Genomic DNA, 14905 nt, shown 5'->3' with positions numbered 1-14905 from the left:
CCCGCCCGTGCCCCGCCCGTGCCCCGCCCCCCTGTGGATTCTCGTCCTGGCCGCGCCCCCAGGTCACCTCTCCTCTGCCGGCCCCTCCCCCAGACGCCCGCTCCTCTGCCGGCCCCGCCCCCAGACGCCCGCTCCTCTGCCGGCCCCGCCCCCAGGCCGCCGCTCCTCTGCCGGCCCCGCCCCCAGGCCGCCTCTCCGCCACCGCCCACAGCAGCGGCCCGGGCCGCGCTTTGTCACTAGTTTTGCATATGCATAAGCCTGTCGGCCAATGGCGTCGCTGTGCTGGCTGCCGGAGAAGCTGGGCGGTTGGGCAGCGGACACGTGGTGCGCCTGCGCGCAGCGCTGCCCCACGTGGGGGCGGGCTCCGTTTTGCCCGGCCAGGTGCAGAGCCGGAGAGCGACCGGAGTCCCCTGATCCTAGGTCCCGAGTTTGGGGTCCGGGGCGGGCGGGAAGGCGGGAGCGCGAGCGGGACAGCGGCTACCTAGTGCCCGGTTTGCAGGGCAGGGTTAAGGTGAGTGCGGCGAGCACTCGAGTCCCGGCTCTGGGGCCCGGGCCTCGTCCTATAGGCCGAGGAGCCCAAGGGCTTAGCATTTACCCTTATCTTATTTCAGCCTTAAAATCCACGCGAATGCTTCGCTTTCTCAATTGGATATCTGCGTTGGCTTTAATTATAATGCTGGTAATTTCTTAAAGCAAAGTCTTCTTTTAGCCCCCAGACTTTGGGTAAAATAGACCTGAAAGAAGTAAGAGCAGTTTACTGCGTGCTTTGCGACTTTGTTTATTGCTCACCGCAGTCTTGTGACACCTGTGATCACCCGGTTTTACCGATAAAGGCCCGAGACATTGGCGTGAGAAATGAAGCCAAGACTTAACCCGGATAATGGGACACGCAGATCTGTCTGGGCCCCAGCCCTCAGCCTCACTCCCCAGGTCCCACAGAGAGCCCCTGGACCAGGCTGGAGACCTCGGAGTCTCCCAGGTTCGGGAGAGTCATTTAAGGCGTTAAATGTGTGGTAGGTGGTGTTAATCATCCTGCAGACTGTTTTGTTTAGTAAGCAATCAGGTAATTGGCAAGAGGCACTTTTACGGCAACAGAAAATAGAGTAGTGGTTAGAGCAAATTATAAACCCAGTGTCTGAGTCTTGCGTGCTGCCAGTGAGATTTGCAGATGTCAAGCTTGGAGTGGGAACACGCAGGAATCAGATGGATTTGTCTGGTTTGTAACCCAAATGCCTCTGGAGGTCCTTGTGAATGGCCCACCGAGCAACGGGCACAAAGATTGTATGTGAGCCTTCTGGCAGTTTCTCTGAAGTTTACCTCAAGGTGTCCAGCTTTGGCAAACAACAGACACTTAAAGGCAACCAGGAGTTTAACGTCTGCAAAGATGTGTTACTGAAACATAATTTTTCTCTCCCAAATCACCCTTATTTCCAGAGATAGCCAGATCAAGACTAATTTGTTTGTGGAACGAGTCCAGTTTTAGCAAACTTGGCCTAATTATTTACATACGCTCAGCAACAAGAGCAGATTGATAATATAAATCTTTTAAAATTTGCTGTGCTGGAACTTTTTATAGGAAATCTCAGCTGAACTTCCGGTAACCTCTCGAGGCCGAAGCCAAGCCAAATACTTACTATCAGACAGGCCTGCGATACCTGAAGATTCGGGTAGATTCGTCTTCACGAGGTCCCCAAGATCTCCTGAGGTTCCGGCACCTGCCAGGAGGTGACTTTCTTTACTCACCCGGTGAGGCCGCTGGGAACTCTAAGCAAAGTGTCAGGCCAACATTTCCGTGTTTCGTGAAGTCAACCTCAATTCCTTTAAGCTGTTTGGTCATGTCTGAGTCTATGCGTCTCTCTCTGAAATATGACTTTCCAGTTGCATTTGTTTAAGAAGTCCAAGAGGACTTTTATCATAAAGATACAAGTCTCTTTGAAGATGAAACTCATTTGGTAAATTGCAAAACACAAATGCAGTTGACAAGGGAATTCAGTTATTTCTGCAACATAACGTTTCACCAGTTAGAATGTTAAGGGATGACCTTATTATCAACACAAATTAAAACGGCAGGAATTTCCTATAGTATATTTGAAGTTCTAGCACTTACCCGGGCAATACAACCTAAGATGTATCATTATTTGTTTGACAGGGCTTTCCCAGTAACTTAACATACCAAATAAGCCTAATTGGTCAAAAAGACTTCATTTACAACTTAAATCTTGGGGAAGTTTGTTAAAAACTTCAGAAAATTATGAAGCACGTGCCTAGATAGGATTACAGATCATTATAAAACTTAAAACTTTTATTTATTTATTTAACCAAGGTGGCAATAAGAGATTCCAAAGGCAAATATGTAGGGTTGGGTTAGGGTTAGCAAAACTCAGCTCCTTTAATATTGATGAGTTTTAGTTCTTAAGTAACCAAAGACTCAATAAAGACAGAGCATAAAAACCTTGATTTTCCAGGGAGACAAAAGAGAAAAAACCCTTGGGGCGCCTGGGTGTCTCAGTCGGTTAAGCGTCCGACTTCAGCTCAGGTCATGATCTCAGGGTTCGTGAGTTCAAACCCCGCGTCGGGCTCTGTGCCGACAGCTCAGAGCCTGGAGCCTGCTTCGAATTCTGTGTCTCCCTCTCTCTCTGCCCCTCCCCCGCTCACACTCTGTCTCTGTCTCTCAAAAATAAACATTAAAACATCTTAATAAATAAAAATAAATAAGAGGGAAAAAATCTTTTATTACTTTTTTTTAATCAAGAGCAGACCAACAATCCAAGAAAATTTTGTCTTTAAACAGAGAGAAAAGCAGAATTTTAATGTTATACCGGTGTACTTTTATTTTTTTAATATTTATTTATTTTGAGAGAGAGAGGGAGAGAGCTCAAGTGCGGGAAGGGCAGAGAGAGGGAGAGAAAGAATCCCAAGCAGGCTCCACAGGCTGTCAGCACAGAGCCCGACCACGTGGGGCTCAATCCCTGAGCTGTGAGATCATGACCTGAGCGGAAATCAAGAGTTGGGCGCTTAACCGAGTGAGCCACCCAGGCGCCCCCTACCAGTATCCTTTTAAAATATATTTAGGGGCAAAATGAACCGTCATTTCAAGGAATCCCTTTGCCAACAATTTGCAACAGAGAGAACACGAGCTTATTTGACCTTCAGTAAACCTAGGTAGAAAAACTTTCATATTTATGTTGATGACTCTAAAGACATGTCTGTCATAATTGAGCCAACAAATTAGTGTAAATGCCAAATGTGTTCCACCTGTGTGTCCCCCGCTGTCGATTTTTCCCTGGGGCTCCCGTAAAGGGGGTGCCCTTCGCTCCTGGACACTGAGGAGGAGGGGCCGGTGGCCCCCGAGGCACCCAGAATTGTACAGGAGCCGGCTATGCAGGCCGCACCCAAGGCGGTGCACAGACAAGAGGAAGGGGAGGGGAAGGGGGAAGAGGTGGGGTGCAGGAATGCTGGAAGCTGGAAAAAAAGCCCAGAGGACAGAGAAAGAGGCCTCCCAGTCCCCAAGCCGATGCATGAGCCGATGCAGATTAGTTTTTCGTCCACAAGCAAGTGGAAATGGGCAGTCGTGCCGGACCAGAGAAGACGGGGAGCTTCCCTGAAACAAAAGGAGTTTCAGCAGCTGCTTGGGAATTTTCCATAAAGTCCCTGTCCCTGGATAGACTGACCAGAGCCAATTGGCTCCAGTTATCACACTCAATAACCCCGGGAATGAAGGAGGGAGAGGCCCCCACACACAGCTAGAATAACCTGAGTCTGTCAGGAGGAACAGTGAGAGAGAGTCCCCATCCCCGTTAGGGATGGCCTGTGCTTCCTCCAGCAACCTGGGTTTTTCCAGACGAGGCCTGTTTAGACAACCATCCAGTATATGAGGAGGGAGTTCATCGCCTGGTTAGTGGCCAAACACATTCTGCAAGAGGCCCTTCGATCGGGGTCGTGATTTAGGGCCATGCAGGGCTGGACACAGGGTGCCTCAGACCGTTTGCCCCGTTTCCTGCAGAAGAGGTCTAACTGATAAGTCGTACTGAAGCTTTAAAAGTCCCGTTAATGGGCTCTTTTTTCTTGTCTCCTCAGGAGTACTGAGGCCGTGCAGTTTGACAGAAGACCTTTTTTGAATCTTGCGATCTGAATTGATTCCAGTGGATTAAAAGGCATCCCAAGGGAGAGACCTTGGGGACCAAGGAAGAAGCCTAGAGGTTCATTACCAAGAATCCCCCCTGGCCCGACTCCCGGGTGACGTCTCGTGCGGAATGTGTTACAGGTTCCCGGTGTCAAAGTGACTGGAGGGGTCCCTCAAACAAAATCACTATGATCACCGGGCAGCTGAAAAGGCCCCCCGTTCCCCGACGCATGCTAGACTGCAAAACGGGTGTCTGCACATGGACCAAAACACTGCGCTGCGCCTTGCCATGAAGGCCGTGCCATTTTTCACCCATGGCAAACACCAGAAGAGCTTTATAAGGGGAAATTATCCAATTTTGTAATTTTAGTAGTCAGTAGGGGACACTGATGAAAAAATAGTAAAGAGCGAAATCCATCACAGTGTAAGCAACATTCCAGCATATGTAGACTTTTACAGCTAACTTCTCTAGGAAGCCAACCCCAGTGGGGCTTTGATTCACTCGAGTGCTGCTTTCGGCCCACCCTGAGCCTAAGTCTTGCAGCCAGAAGCGGCTAGACCAGGGATGTGGAGGGGATCACATTAGACCAATGAGGAGGAAACTTCACGTGAGAGTCTTTAAGATTAGCAGCCGTCCTGGGGACTTAGGTGGCTGTCCTAACTCCCGAAAGACAGCTCTATATAAGAATAGGAATAAAGAGGGGCACCTGGGTGGGTCAGTTGGTTAAGCGTCTGACCCTTGGTTTTGGCCAAGGTCATGATCTCACAGTTTGTGAGTTTGAACCCCGATTTCTCTCTCCCTCTCTACCCCTCCTGTCTCTCTCTTCCTCTCTTTCTCTTTCTCTCTCACAAGATAAACATTAAAAATTAAAAAAAAAAAAAAAAAGAATAGGAATAAAGAGAGGGCATCGAGTTTCTGGGTCTTATTACCATTCCGGCCAGGGGACTAACTTCCAGCTTCCTCCTCCCTGTAGAGCAGCCATTGGCTAGAGGATTGCAGCCTGAGCAATTGACACGAAAGTGTCCCAATGAGAAGGAGTGAATGACTACATACTTTTTAATTACTGAGGGTTATGGACAGTGCAGTCTCTAAGGAATTTGGAAGCAAGGCTTTCAGGACCTTGAGGGGCTAGCTGCTGTTAAGATAAGGTTACTTTTAGCCTGTAATAAGACACAAACATTAAGGCACTAATGCAGCCATGAATTCCTCGAGGAAGGTCACCTTTGGCATGTTTCAGGTGTCTGTCAGTGGGCAGCAAGCTGTAAGGAGATTTTAATTTAAGCCACATTTCTCTTGCCTTTGTTTCCCTCATCAGCATAGGGTTAGTTTTTCTTGGTAGTTGTCTTATTCATTTAAAATATAATTGTTTTTCATTATTTGAGTTTCAATTCTGTTTTACAGGTCCGCATCGGACCCTTGTTGATTAGATCCTTTGTTAGCCTTAAAAAATTACACTGCCAGTTACTTTACCAGCAAAAAAATGGTTTTATTTGGAAATAGCAGAGAATTGCAATCCAGGATGCAATTGCAGACAACAACGCAGAGGAAAGCCCGGCGGAGGTTCCTTCGTAGAGCACAGAGGGAGCTGGGATAGGCTGTTAACTTCACTGGAATAAGACAGAGCTCGAAGTGTAGTGGCTTCTCATTGGCTGGCCTGTGACAGTCTCTCACTGGCTGAGCTGTGAGAGGCTCTCATTGGTTAGCTTGTGACGGTTTCTCATTGGCTGGGCTGTGACTGTTTCTCACTGGCTGAGCTGTGAGAGGCTCTCATCGGCTGGACTGTTGCTGGGTAGTAGGAAGCTTTCCTTCCTCCCACTGAGGCAGTGAAGAGTAGCATCCTCCTGCAAGGCCGGCCTTCTCCTGCGGGGTGCTGCCCGGGTCAAGGAGAGTTCTAGGATGTGACCACCAGGGCACCTGTCCACTGTCCGCCACACCTGGACCTGGAGTTCTGAAAGATGCGTGCAGACTGCCTGCGTGCCTGGTAAGCCCTCCTGATCAGGGTCCGGGATGCCCACCGAGACCCGGACTGCCCTCCTGCCTCCTGGCCCCTGGGCAGGGGGAGCCCCATGGGTCACAGTGCCGGGTTCGGCAAGAAGCCCCCTCCCCTGGGCACCAGGACCCCTACCCTCAGAACCCAGAGCTGCCTGATGAGAGCACACTGACCGAGGACATGGGGTTCAGTGTCCCTCCCCCCCCCCCAGCACTGGAAACCAGCCCACATGGGGCTCCTTGTGCCCTGGAGCGAAGCATGGGGCCGGTGAAGAGCTACCCAGGAAGTGAGCCGAGGGTGGGGTGAGCCGTAGGGGAGGCTGCTGACCTAGGGGCCCTGAGGTCCGTGGAAGAGAGCCGTCAGGGGAAGGGAAGGGCTCGGGACCCTGCCAGGGACTGAGAGAGCAGGGGGGCATGGACCCTGGTTCCCCAAGGTGCAGCTCCAACATCAGGGCTCCTTCAAGGAGATGCCTGCCTGTCCCCACCCCCCACCCCCAGTTCACCTGCAGAGAAAGGACCCACCAGGCCAGCAAGGCCCCAGCCTCCTGCCGGCCAGCGGGAAGGGAGCTGGTAGCAGAAAAGAGCTCCTCCCGATGGACGCAGGGTTGCTGGCCTGAGTGGCCCTGCTCCGCTCCCTCGAGACCCTGGGCGGAGGCAGGAGCCGAGGGGATAGAGGTGGAGGCAGAGACAGACGCAGGGGTGAAGTGGTCACGGGGGTGGGGTTTGCAGAGGGGGAGCAGGCTCAGGCCTTCGGTGAGCAGCCACTGAGGGCCCAGGGCCGTGTGCGCTGCAGGAGAAGGGAGGGACGGGGAGGGGCTTGCGAGGGCTGGGAGGTGGGCCCGGCAGCCAAGACCTGGTGATGCTGTGTGTTGAGTCCCTCTGAGCAGGGACCAGCCTGTCCTAACCTGTCCCATGGCTTCCCTCTGGAAACCTCGAACTCGTTCAACCCCCAGACTGGCAAAGGGGGGGGGGCCACTCTCAGCACAAAATAAACGCAGCAGTTAAAGAGCCCGTGAATGCCTGTATCCTCCTGTATTTCTGAGCTCCTGTCTGAGGCTCTGGGCTGGTCTCTGGGATTCTATGGGCATCTTCTCCATGGCAGTGTTTCTAAAAAAAAAAAGGGGAGGGGGGCGCCTGGGTGGCTCAGTCAGTTGAGCGACCGACTTCAGCTCAGGTCATGATCTCACGGTTTGTGAGTTCGAGCCTTAAGTCGGGCTCTGTGCCTACAGCTCAGAGCCTGGAGCCCACTTCGGATTCTGTGTCTCCCTCTCTCTCTGCCCCTCCCCTGCTCATGCTCTGTCTCTGTCTCAGAAATAAATAAACATAAAAAAAAAAAAAAAGGTGCTTAATAGAAAATAGAATCGGGGCAAAAAACATCCCGAAAGACAAAAAAAAGCCTAAAATGGCCCAGTGAGGGCTCGGAGCCGGTCCACTGCACGTGCTGTCTGTAACCATGTGTTCTGGGAGATGTTACCTCTTGAATTCTGTGGTGCTTTCGAAGGTTCTGACACACCCGTGATGTGCAAACGTCTCACTGGAGAGCTAGCACCTCGCTAATGCTCTGGGTGGGATTTATAGTCTCCTTGGTGAGCTTGGCCGTCAGCCTGCACAGGTGAGCCCGAGGGCACCCTGGGCCTGGGGTGCTGGTCCAGAGGCACTGGGGGCTTCTGCTGATCCCTGCTGCCCCACCTGGTGCCGTTTAGGTGCTGGGATGAGGCCCTGTGGCCTGGTGGCCCCGGTGGCCGCGGGCAGGCAGGAAAGTGACCTGAGAGGACTCGGACGTAACCCCCAGGGGGACCTTCTGGGGGCGCTTTGGGCTGATGCACACTGAGTGGCCGCATCGAACGTTGTATGAAGGGAGGTTTCACGGTGAGCCTGTCACTCCCGAGGCCCCGGCCTGGGCCAGCCGTTCTAGGAGCAGCCTGGTGGTTTTGATGGAGAATGCTCTGGAAGCCGGTGTGTGGGTTGCTGAGCTCCTTGGATTCTCGGGAGACAGAGCAGGGGCTGTGCATCAGAAACGAGTCAAACAGCGTCTTGTAAGACAAATCTGGGACAGCATGTGCCTCAAAATAATGACAGTCATGTATCAGAATCCGCTGTCGAAGTAGGAAGCACGGGCCACCGTAGGGCCCGCAGGGGAAGCACCCCGTCCACGGACGCTAACTCACTAGTGCACGAGGGGGAGTCACATCCCCGACTGGAAACCCTCACATTCACTTTTCAGGCAAAAATCGTCAGGGCGCTGGGGGGCTCAGTAAGCGTCTGACTTCCGCCCAGGTCGCGATCTTGCGGTTCGTGGGTTCGAGCCCCACGTCGGGCTCTGTGCTGACAGCTCAGAGCCTTCTTGGGATTCTCTCTCTCCCTCTCTCTATGCCCCTCCCCCACACTCGCTGACACACTCTCTCTCTCTCTCTCTCTCTCTCAAAAATAAATAACCATTAAAAAAATTTTTAATAAAAAAAATCTTTTAAATCAGTGGATGAAAGTTTTGGGAGAAACAGGAGGTTTACATACTCTCAAAACATCCTTCCAAAATATACTTTTTTTTTTTAATTTTTTTTTTCAACGTTTATTTATTTTTAGGACAGAGAGAGACAGAGCACGAACGGGGGAGGGGCAGAGAGAGAGGGAGACACAGAATCGGAAACAGGCTCCAGGCTCTGAGCCATCAGCCCAGAGCCTGATGCGGGGCTCGAACTCACGGACCGCGAGATCGTGACCTGGCTGAAGTCGGACGCTTAACCGACTGCGCCACCCAGGCGCCCCCAAAATATACTTTTTAACGAGAAATTAAAAAGCAAATTTTGTATTTGTTAAACAAACACCTCCAATTTAGAAATCACTTGCAAACGTGACAGTCACGTGTCGTGCCACATTCGTGGTCCCTCCAGTGTCGCCGCAGCTGTGAGGTAGGTGCGGGCAGGCCCATCCTACAGACGAGCTAGCCGAGGCCCAGAGGGGCTGGGAGTGAGCGGGGCTTGGAGCCAAGAGTGGCAGTGTCCTCACAGGGCTGGGTCTACACGTGGACAGCACAGGTGGCAGGGAGGCGGGCCCCCGCGAAGTTGATGGGAGGCGTGTGAGGTCCCCGAGCCCCCTGAGCGGCGGCCGGTATCCCTCTGCTGCGTCGAGTCTGAGGGCCCACAGTCTGCCCTCGGGGGCCTGGCGGCTTCGAGCGGGCACAGCCTGAGATGTCTCAGACGTCTGCCTCCTAGAGCCGGCGATCGGTGGGCTGGTCCCTCCCAGGAAACACGGATGCCGTCTCCTCCAAAGCCACTGTGGTGACGTCCGGCGGGGCCTGCGGGACCTGGGTGGACACGGCACGCCCTTCTGTGTCGCGATGGGGAATTTCCACACGAAGACCCGCCTGTACTGGGCCCCGCCCGTGGGCCTTGTGTTCGGGGTCTTCCTGGCTTTCTAAGGCGAGGACGTGGCTTGGCCCGAAGGACCTAGGCCCCTCAGAGAACCGGGAGCCCCACCCACCCCGAAGGCATCACCTCCAGTGGGTGGGGGCCGGGGAATGGTCCATAATACCTGTAAGAGTCTCCCCTTGGCGGGTCCCCCTGCAAAACAGAGACCCTGTGTCACATAGAGTCCGCTCAGCATTGGGGGTTGGGGGGACCCAAGCTCCTGACTTCTCTCTGTGTGGCCTTCCCTGAGAGAAGGACCCTCCGGGAGACAGGCTGGACCCATGCGGACTTGTCTGCCAGGGAGCCCAGGACTCGTGACAACGTGGGGGCACTTCCTGCCCGAGCCTCCAGCTGCCACAACCTGTCCCTAACGCGCCCCGATGTGATGGTCATCCAGGGAAAGGGAGTGGACACTTCACAGGGGAGGGTCCCCCGGGGAACAGGCGCCCCTGAGTCGGGTGAGAAAGAACACCGGCCACTGGGCGGCACGCTCAGAGCCCGGGACCCTGAGGCCTGCCTGCGGCCTGCGGACCCTGGGGCGAGGGCCCAGCACGGACTAGCTGACAGCCTGAGAAGGTGGCTGACCTTCCCCGCTTGGACTCCTTGCCGAGCGCCCGCTCCCTGCTGGAGGCCAGAGCCGGGTCTGCGGGGCCAGGGCCGGGGCCTGGCCCAGATGGAGCCCGCAGCAGGGCAGATAAGCGGGCAGGGACCGAGCGACTGAGCGAACGATGTGAGGCCTCTCGGGAGGACCCAGCCCTGCCCGCGGCTCCTGCTGACCTCCCCCCAACGCACCTGCCGGGGCCCTGAGCCCTGATGGGACCACAGCCCCTTGCTTACCAGGTGACCGTCTGGTTTTCATCCTTTTCCTCAGTAGCCAGACGACTATGGGTATTATGCCACCAAGCAGAAGCACGGAAAAGGTCAAGCCCACAAAAAGAGAAAGGCTCCAGGAGGAGCACTTGACATCGGAGCTGCTGGTCCCAGCATTTAAAAGGCTCTGAAAAGGGCCGTTGCACCTAGGAGACAGCAGTGTGGGGGCCTGATGCTCACTCGACCTAGGGGTGGGGGGTGTCCCCGAGGCGCCGCCAGGCTCCACGAGGTGGAGGCAACCGCCCCGTGGCAAGGTGCTCGGCGGCTCTGGGTGTGAACTCGGGTCCCTCTGCCTTTCCAGGCCTCGCTGCTACGGGGAGACGGGTCAGGGAAGAGGGCCGGGGAGAGGCAGCAAGACAGAGAGGCGCGGGGTCGGAGGAGACAGGGCAGAGAGAGCCCTGGTCAGGGGGGCACGACCCTTAGAGCCGGCATGACAGACAGACGGACAGACCCGAGGGAGGCAGGATGTCGCCCACCAGCAGCCACATCTGGTCACCCCAGCCCCCCCCCCACCTCTGCCCAGGGACACTGTGAGGGCCCAGGTTAGCTCTGGGCTCCGGGGATGGTCGCAGGAAGAATGGAGCCCTCACTTTGAGAACCTCCCTGACTCCAGATCCGCTGGGAGCCCCCATGACCCCGATATCTGGGGACACCCCAGAACCACAGGGGACTGGGAATCTGGCGGCAGCATCCCTCCAGACCTGCCCCAGGGAAGAAGGTCCGTCCTTGGCCTCCAGGAAACTCGCATCTACTGACTTTCAGTTCTCGGCTAACGTGATGGGGTGTGTGAGCCCCAGAGTCCAGGCAGGGGCTCCCCCGGAGGCTGGCGCACGATAGGGAACAGCAGGGTGGGGCCTCATCTGCCAGGGGAGCTGGAGGAGCCCCTCCCAGGGACACAGGGCTGAGACCACCCCGGGATCATCTACCTGGTCCAGGGCTGGCACTCCTCCAGGGTCCCACTGGGCGAGAAGGTCTCTGGAGGGCAGTCCTCACACACCCTGTCCTGCCACTCCGTGCCTGAGAAATGACAGGGCCAGGCAGAGAGGATGCAGGGGATCAGGCCAGCGGGGCAGCTGGGCTCCCCCCACCCCAGGCTTGCGTCTGGGGTCCGTCTCCTAGAGGGTGCTGGGGACCAGGAGGCCGGCTGCCCGCAGTCTCCCGCTCACCTCTCTGCTGTACCCTCTGGCCAGGTCTGCAGGCCGTGTGGGGACGGCACTCCGCACAGTCGTCCCCCGACTCACTAACGCAGAAGTGGCCCTGGTCACAGACACACACGGTGTTCTCTGTTCTGGAGCACTGTCGCCTGGTCACCAGGCCCATGGCTGGGACCCAAGAGAAGGAGCTAAGATCAGCTGCCGCGGGCAGTGCTGAGCGCCCCGTCCCAGGAGGAGGCCAAGCAGAGGCCCGGACAGCACCGCGGGCCTGAGGGCTCCCGCCTGGGGACAGGTTGGCGACAGGCCCCCAGCCCAGCGGCGCAGCCTGGTGCGTGTGTCTGGGGCCAGCTCTGCTCCCTCCAGAGATCCCGCCGGGCGCACTGCCCGCTCAGCCCGAACCCAGCACCTGCCGGGGAGCCGGCCTGGTGGGGAAACGGAGATTGGTGGCAGCAGGTGCACACAGGAAGTAGGAACCACAGTCAGCCACAGGCCCCAGCCCCGGGGCAGTCCCAGGAAGCAGGACCGGGCCCGCAACACCCACACCTGAAGACCCCGCCCCTCAGGCAGTCTATCAGGCTAGTCAGATGGCAGGACAGAGCCCCTCCCCCAGCTGGCAGTGGGGTGGGGGGGAGGGAGGTGGGGATAGCGCTGGGCCTGGGCTCACCCCTGCACCCCTGCTGAGGGGCAGCCTCTGTGCCTCTGCACCCCAACCTCAGCCCGATAAGACAGGTGTTTTGTTCAGCGGCATCGCAGGATCTGTGGGTGAGCCCGAGGCTCCCAGCCCCTGACCCCACCTGGCTGGACCCAAATGCATTCCAGCCTCCACCTGTGCCCCTGCCTTTCCTCCTGGGGTCCCTCCACCCCAGACCACCTGGCAGGAAGAAGGTGAGGGTCAGAGCGCTGAGCCGCGAGTAGGGCCCGCCGCGGTGTGGTGTGGAGGCTGGGGGGGGGGGGGGGGAGGTCGTGAGAACCCGCACGCTGCGAGTGGGCGAGGTCCAGACCCTCAGGACCCGTGCGCGGGGCAAGCAGTACGGGACCCTGGGGCTCCATCAGGGCTGGCCGCAGGCTCAGGTGTCCATGTGACCGACGCGGTCCCTGAGCTCTGGAGGGCCTGGCTAACGGGGTTACAAAGGCACTGACCCCACTCCGGGGAGAGACAGGGGTGAACAGAGGCCCAAGGCTCCCTGAAGGATGTGCCTGCAGACCTCTGCCCCGGAGGCAGACCGGCCTGGCCCAGCATCTGGTCCGGTCACGTGGGCACGCCCCCCACAGCGGGATGTGGGACGGGACAGAGGCGGGTAGCCTTTGGGGCCAGTGTTCTTACCTGGGTCACACACACGACACTGAAGACACTCGCTCAGACCATTGAGGTGGGCCGTGTAGGTCCCCGGGTCGCAGGGGACACACAGTGTGCCGGTCAGCTCCCCGCAGGCCTCCTGCACCCGGTAACCTGCACCCCAGAGGCTCCGTGTCACTCGGGCCTGGGGAGGGCCCTGCGGGGGCTCACGCGTGCTGCCACCCGGAGGCCCCCAGCAGGTGTGACCACACCCCCAGGCCCGAAGGGCACCCGAGCTGCTCCCCACGCCACACACGGTGCCCTGCTGCCTCTCACCAGCGAGCCTGCTCGGGGACGGGTAGGAATGCTCTGGAAGGAGGTGTGGGCATGACTCTGGAAGGAGGTGTGGGCATGGCCCAGCTCCTGGCCATGAATGGGCTGGCTGGGGCCCCCGGGCCCCATCCCTGTGCAGGAAGGGACCCCAGGGTCTCGGGAAGAAGAGTGGAAGAGGGGCTGAGGGGGCTTCACCCGCCCCTGCCTGTCCCCCTGCCCCCAGGCCTGCACGTACCTGGGCCGCACTTCGGGCAGCACTCGGCCCCTACCGGATACTCCTCCTCTTTGCACGGGGCCGCGGCCAAGGAGCAGCGCAGGGGCCCCAGGAGGAGCAGGTACAGGGTCTGTGGAGACAGGGCACAGCTGGGGAGGCGAGGGGGGAGCTGCCAGGGCTGTCCCCGGGGCCCCGGGCTCACCCCCTGTGAAATGTGGGGGCAGCAGCCCTTGGGGAACCGCACGGACGGAGCAGGGACGCCCTGAGGAGTCACAGGCTGCGCAGGGGAGGCAGGCGGCTCTGGGCAGGGGGTGGGGAGGAGGGCTATCTGGGGGGCCCCGGTTCCCGGGCTGACTCAGCCCACAGCCCCGGGGGGGGCCCTCCTGAGGAGTAACTGCCCAGGGGGCTAGCCGCCAGCCGGGCCAAGTCCCGGATCCCGCCCTCTCTGCACAAACAAGGACTTTATCACTGGGCACCGGGCTGTGGCCGGTGGGTGGGGAGGAGTCCATTGCTGGAATCCTGCTTTCCAGGAGCAGCGCCCTCCAGTGGGGGCGGGGGGTGCTGGCCCTGAGGCCCAGGAAAGGGTGGTGGGGGAAGGTGGACGGAGAGGAACACTGCTGCTTGGGGGGATGGCTTCCTGCCAGTCTGTTCACCAACCGCTGGTAGCAGGGGCCGAGTGCCGGGGCCTGAGTCAGCCCAAGAGCTAGGGCAGCTGGGGAACAAAAGCCTACAGGAGACAGGAAGTGGCTGTGGCCCAGAGCAGGTCCCCGGAGAGGGCTGGGACACACACACACGCACACACACGCACGGGCTCAGAGGACTCACCAAGCTCATGTCATCAGCCTCGGGTGCCCGGCTCCGGGGGGGCGGCCCCCAGCCTCAGAGAGGCTCTGTGCTCCCCCTCAGGACCCTTCATTCCCCAGCCGCGGCCCCAGGACCCCTGTCAGCAGATTCGACTTGTGCTCAGCCCGGAACCAGCCCTTTCGAAAGTAAAAGAAAAGCTGTTGTGGGCCAATGAGGAGGCGTGTCGTTTCTTAGAACTTTCCTAACTGCCCCGGGGAGCAGGGACTGGAGCCCACAGTGGAGGCTGGAGTGGGGTGCAGGAGACGGGAGGTGACCAGGCCGAGTGATGAGGTTTTTGGGGTGACAGTGGGGTTCGCGGCCAAGAAAGAATTCTTGAAGCCATCTTTGGTGCATAAAAGGTGATTTTAGTAAAGACGGGGACCTGACCCCTGGGCAGGAAGCGCTGCCCCGGATTCAGGAGGAGACACTGGGCTCACAGCCAGCCCGGAGTCTGGAGTCAGGGGAGGTGAAGTCCAGGGGAAGTTTCCAGTGACACTTTCACATGCTAAAGACTCCCCGGGTCCTGGAGGCCTGGCTGCTGTCAGGCTAAGGTTGTTTTCCCAGTGGGGATTTTGTTCCGCCGGCCTAAGTATCTCTCCATGGGCTGCAGGTTAGAAGGAAATTTAGTTCTATCTGCCGTTGTCCCCACATCACCATGGAGGGCGACGGAGACTCAGGTCCTGCAGGACTGTGAC

General features: G+C 57.6%; 1 protein-coding gene and 1 long non-coding RNA gene across 5 annotated transcripts; both read right to left on the bottom strand.

The window, feature by feature from the left end:
* Positions 1–5831: 5831 nt before the first annotated feature.
* On the bottom strand, positions 5832–8463 carry LOC121019494 (uncharacterized). The gene is made up of 2 exons (XR_005785622.1): positions 7588–8463; positions 5832–7220 (listed from the first exon to the last, which is right to left on the bottom strand). It is a non-coding gene; the product is annotated as an uncharacterized LOC121019494 (long non-coding RNA).
* A 423-nt stretch (positions 8464–8886) lies between these two features.
* TNFRSF14 (TNF receptor superfamily member 14) lies at positions 8887–14347 on the bottom strand. 4 transcript variants are annotated; one of them, XM_040458949.1, is made up of 8 exons: positions 14193–14347; positions 13389–13497; positions 12869–12994; positions 11557–11712; positions 11317–11407; positions 10358–10536; positions 9645–9673; positions 9198–9417 (listed from the first exon to the last, which is right to left on the bottom strand). In XM_040458949.1, exons 1-8 carry the CDS (start codon positions 14199–14201, stop codon positions 9322–9324), a joined length of 795 nt encoding a protein of 264 aa, XP_040314883.1. In that variant the 5' UTR covers positions 14202–14347; the 3' UTR covers positions 9198–9321. The 4 variants fall into 4 exon arrangements, with proteins under 4 accessions (XP_040314878.1, XP_040314883.1, XP_040314895.1 ...); XM_040458944.1 differs by lacking the exon at positions 10358–10536 and having other exon boundaries at positions 8887–9417; XM_040458961.1 differs by lacking the exons at positions 9198–9417; positions 9645–9673 and adding an exon at positions 11092–11213 and having other exon boundaries at positions 10382–10536.
* Between the last annotated feature and the right edge of the window lie 558 nt (positions 14348–14905).

This window comes from Herpailurus yagouaroundi, unplaced genomic scaffold, assembly GCF_014898765.1.
Source record: "Herpailurus yagouaroundi ecotype Mexico unplaced genomic scaffold, PumYag 77, whole genome shotgun sequence".
NCBI lineage: Eukaryota > Metazoa > Chordata > Mammalia > Carnivora > Felidae > Herpailurus > Herpailurus yagouaroundi.
This window is presented reverse-complemented; position numbering and strand designations above follow the sequence as displayed.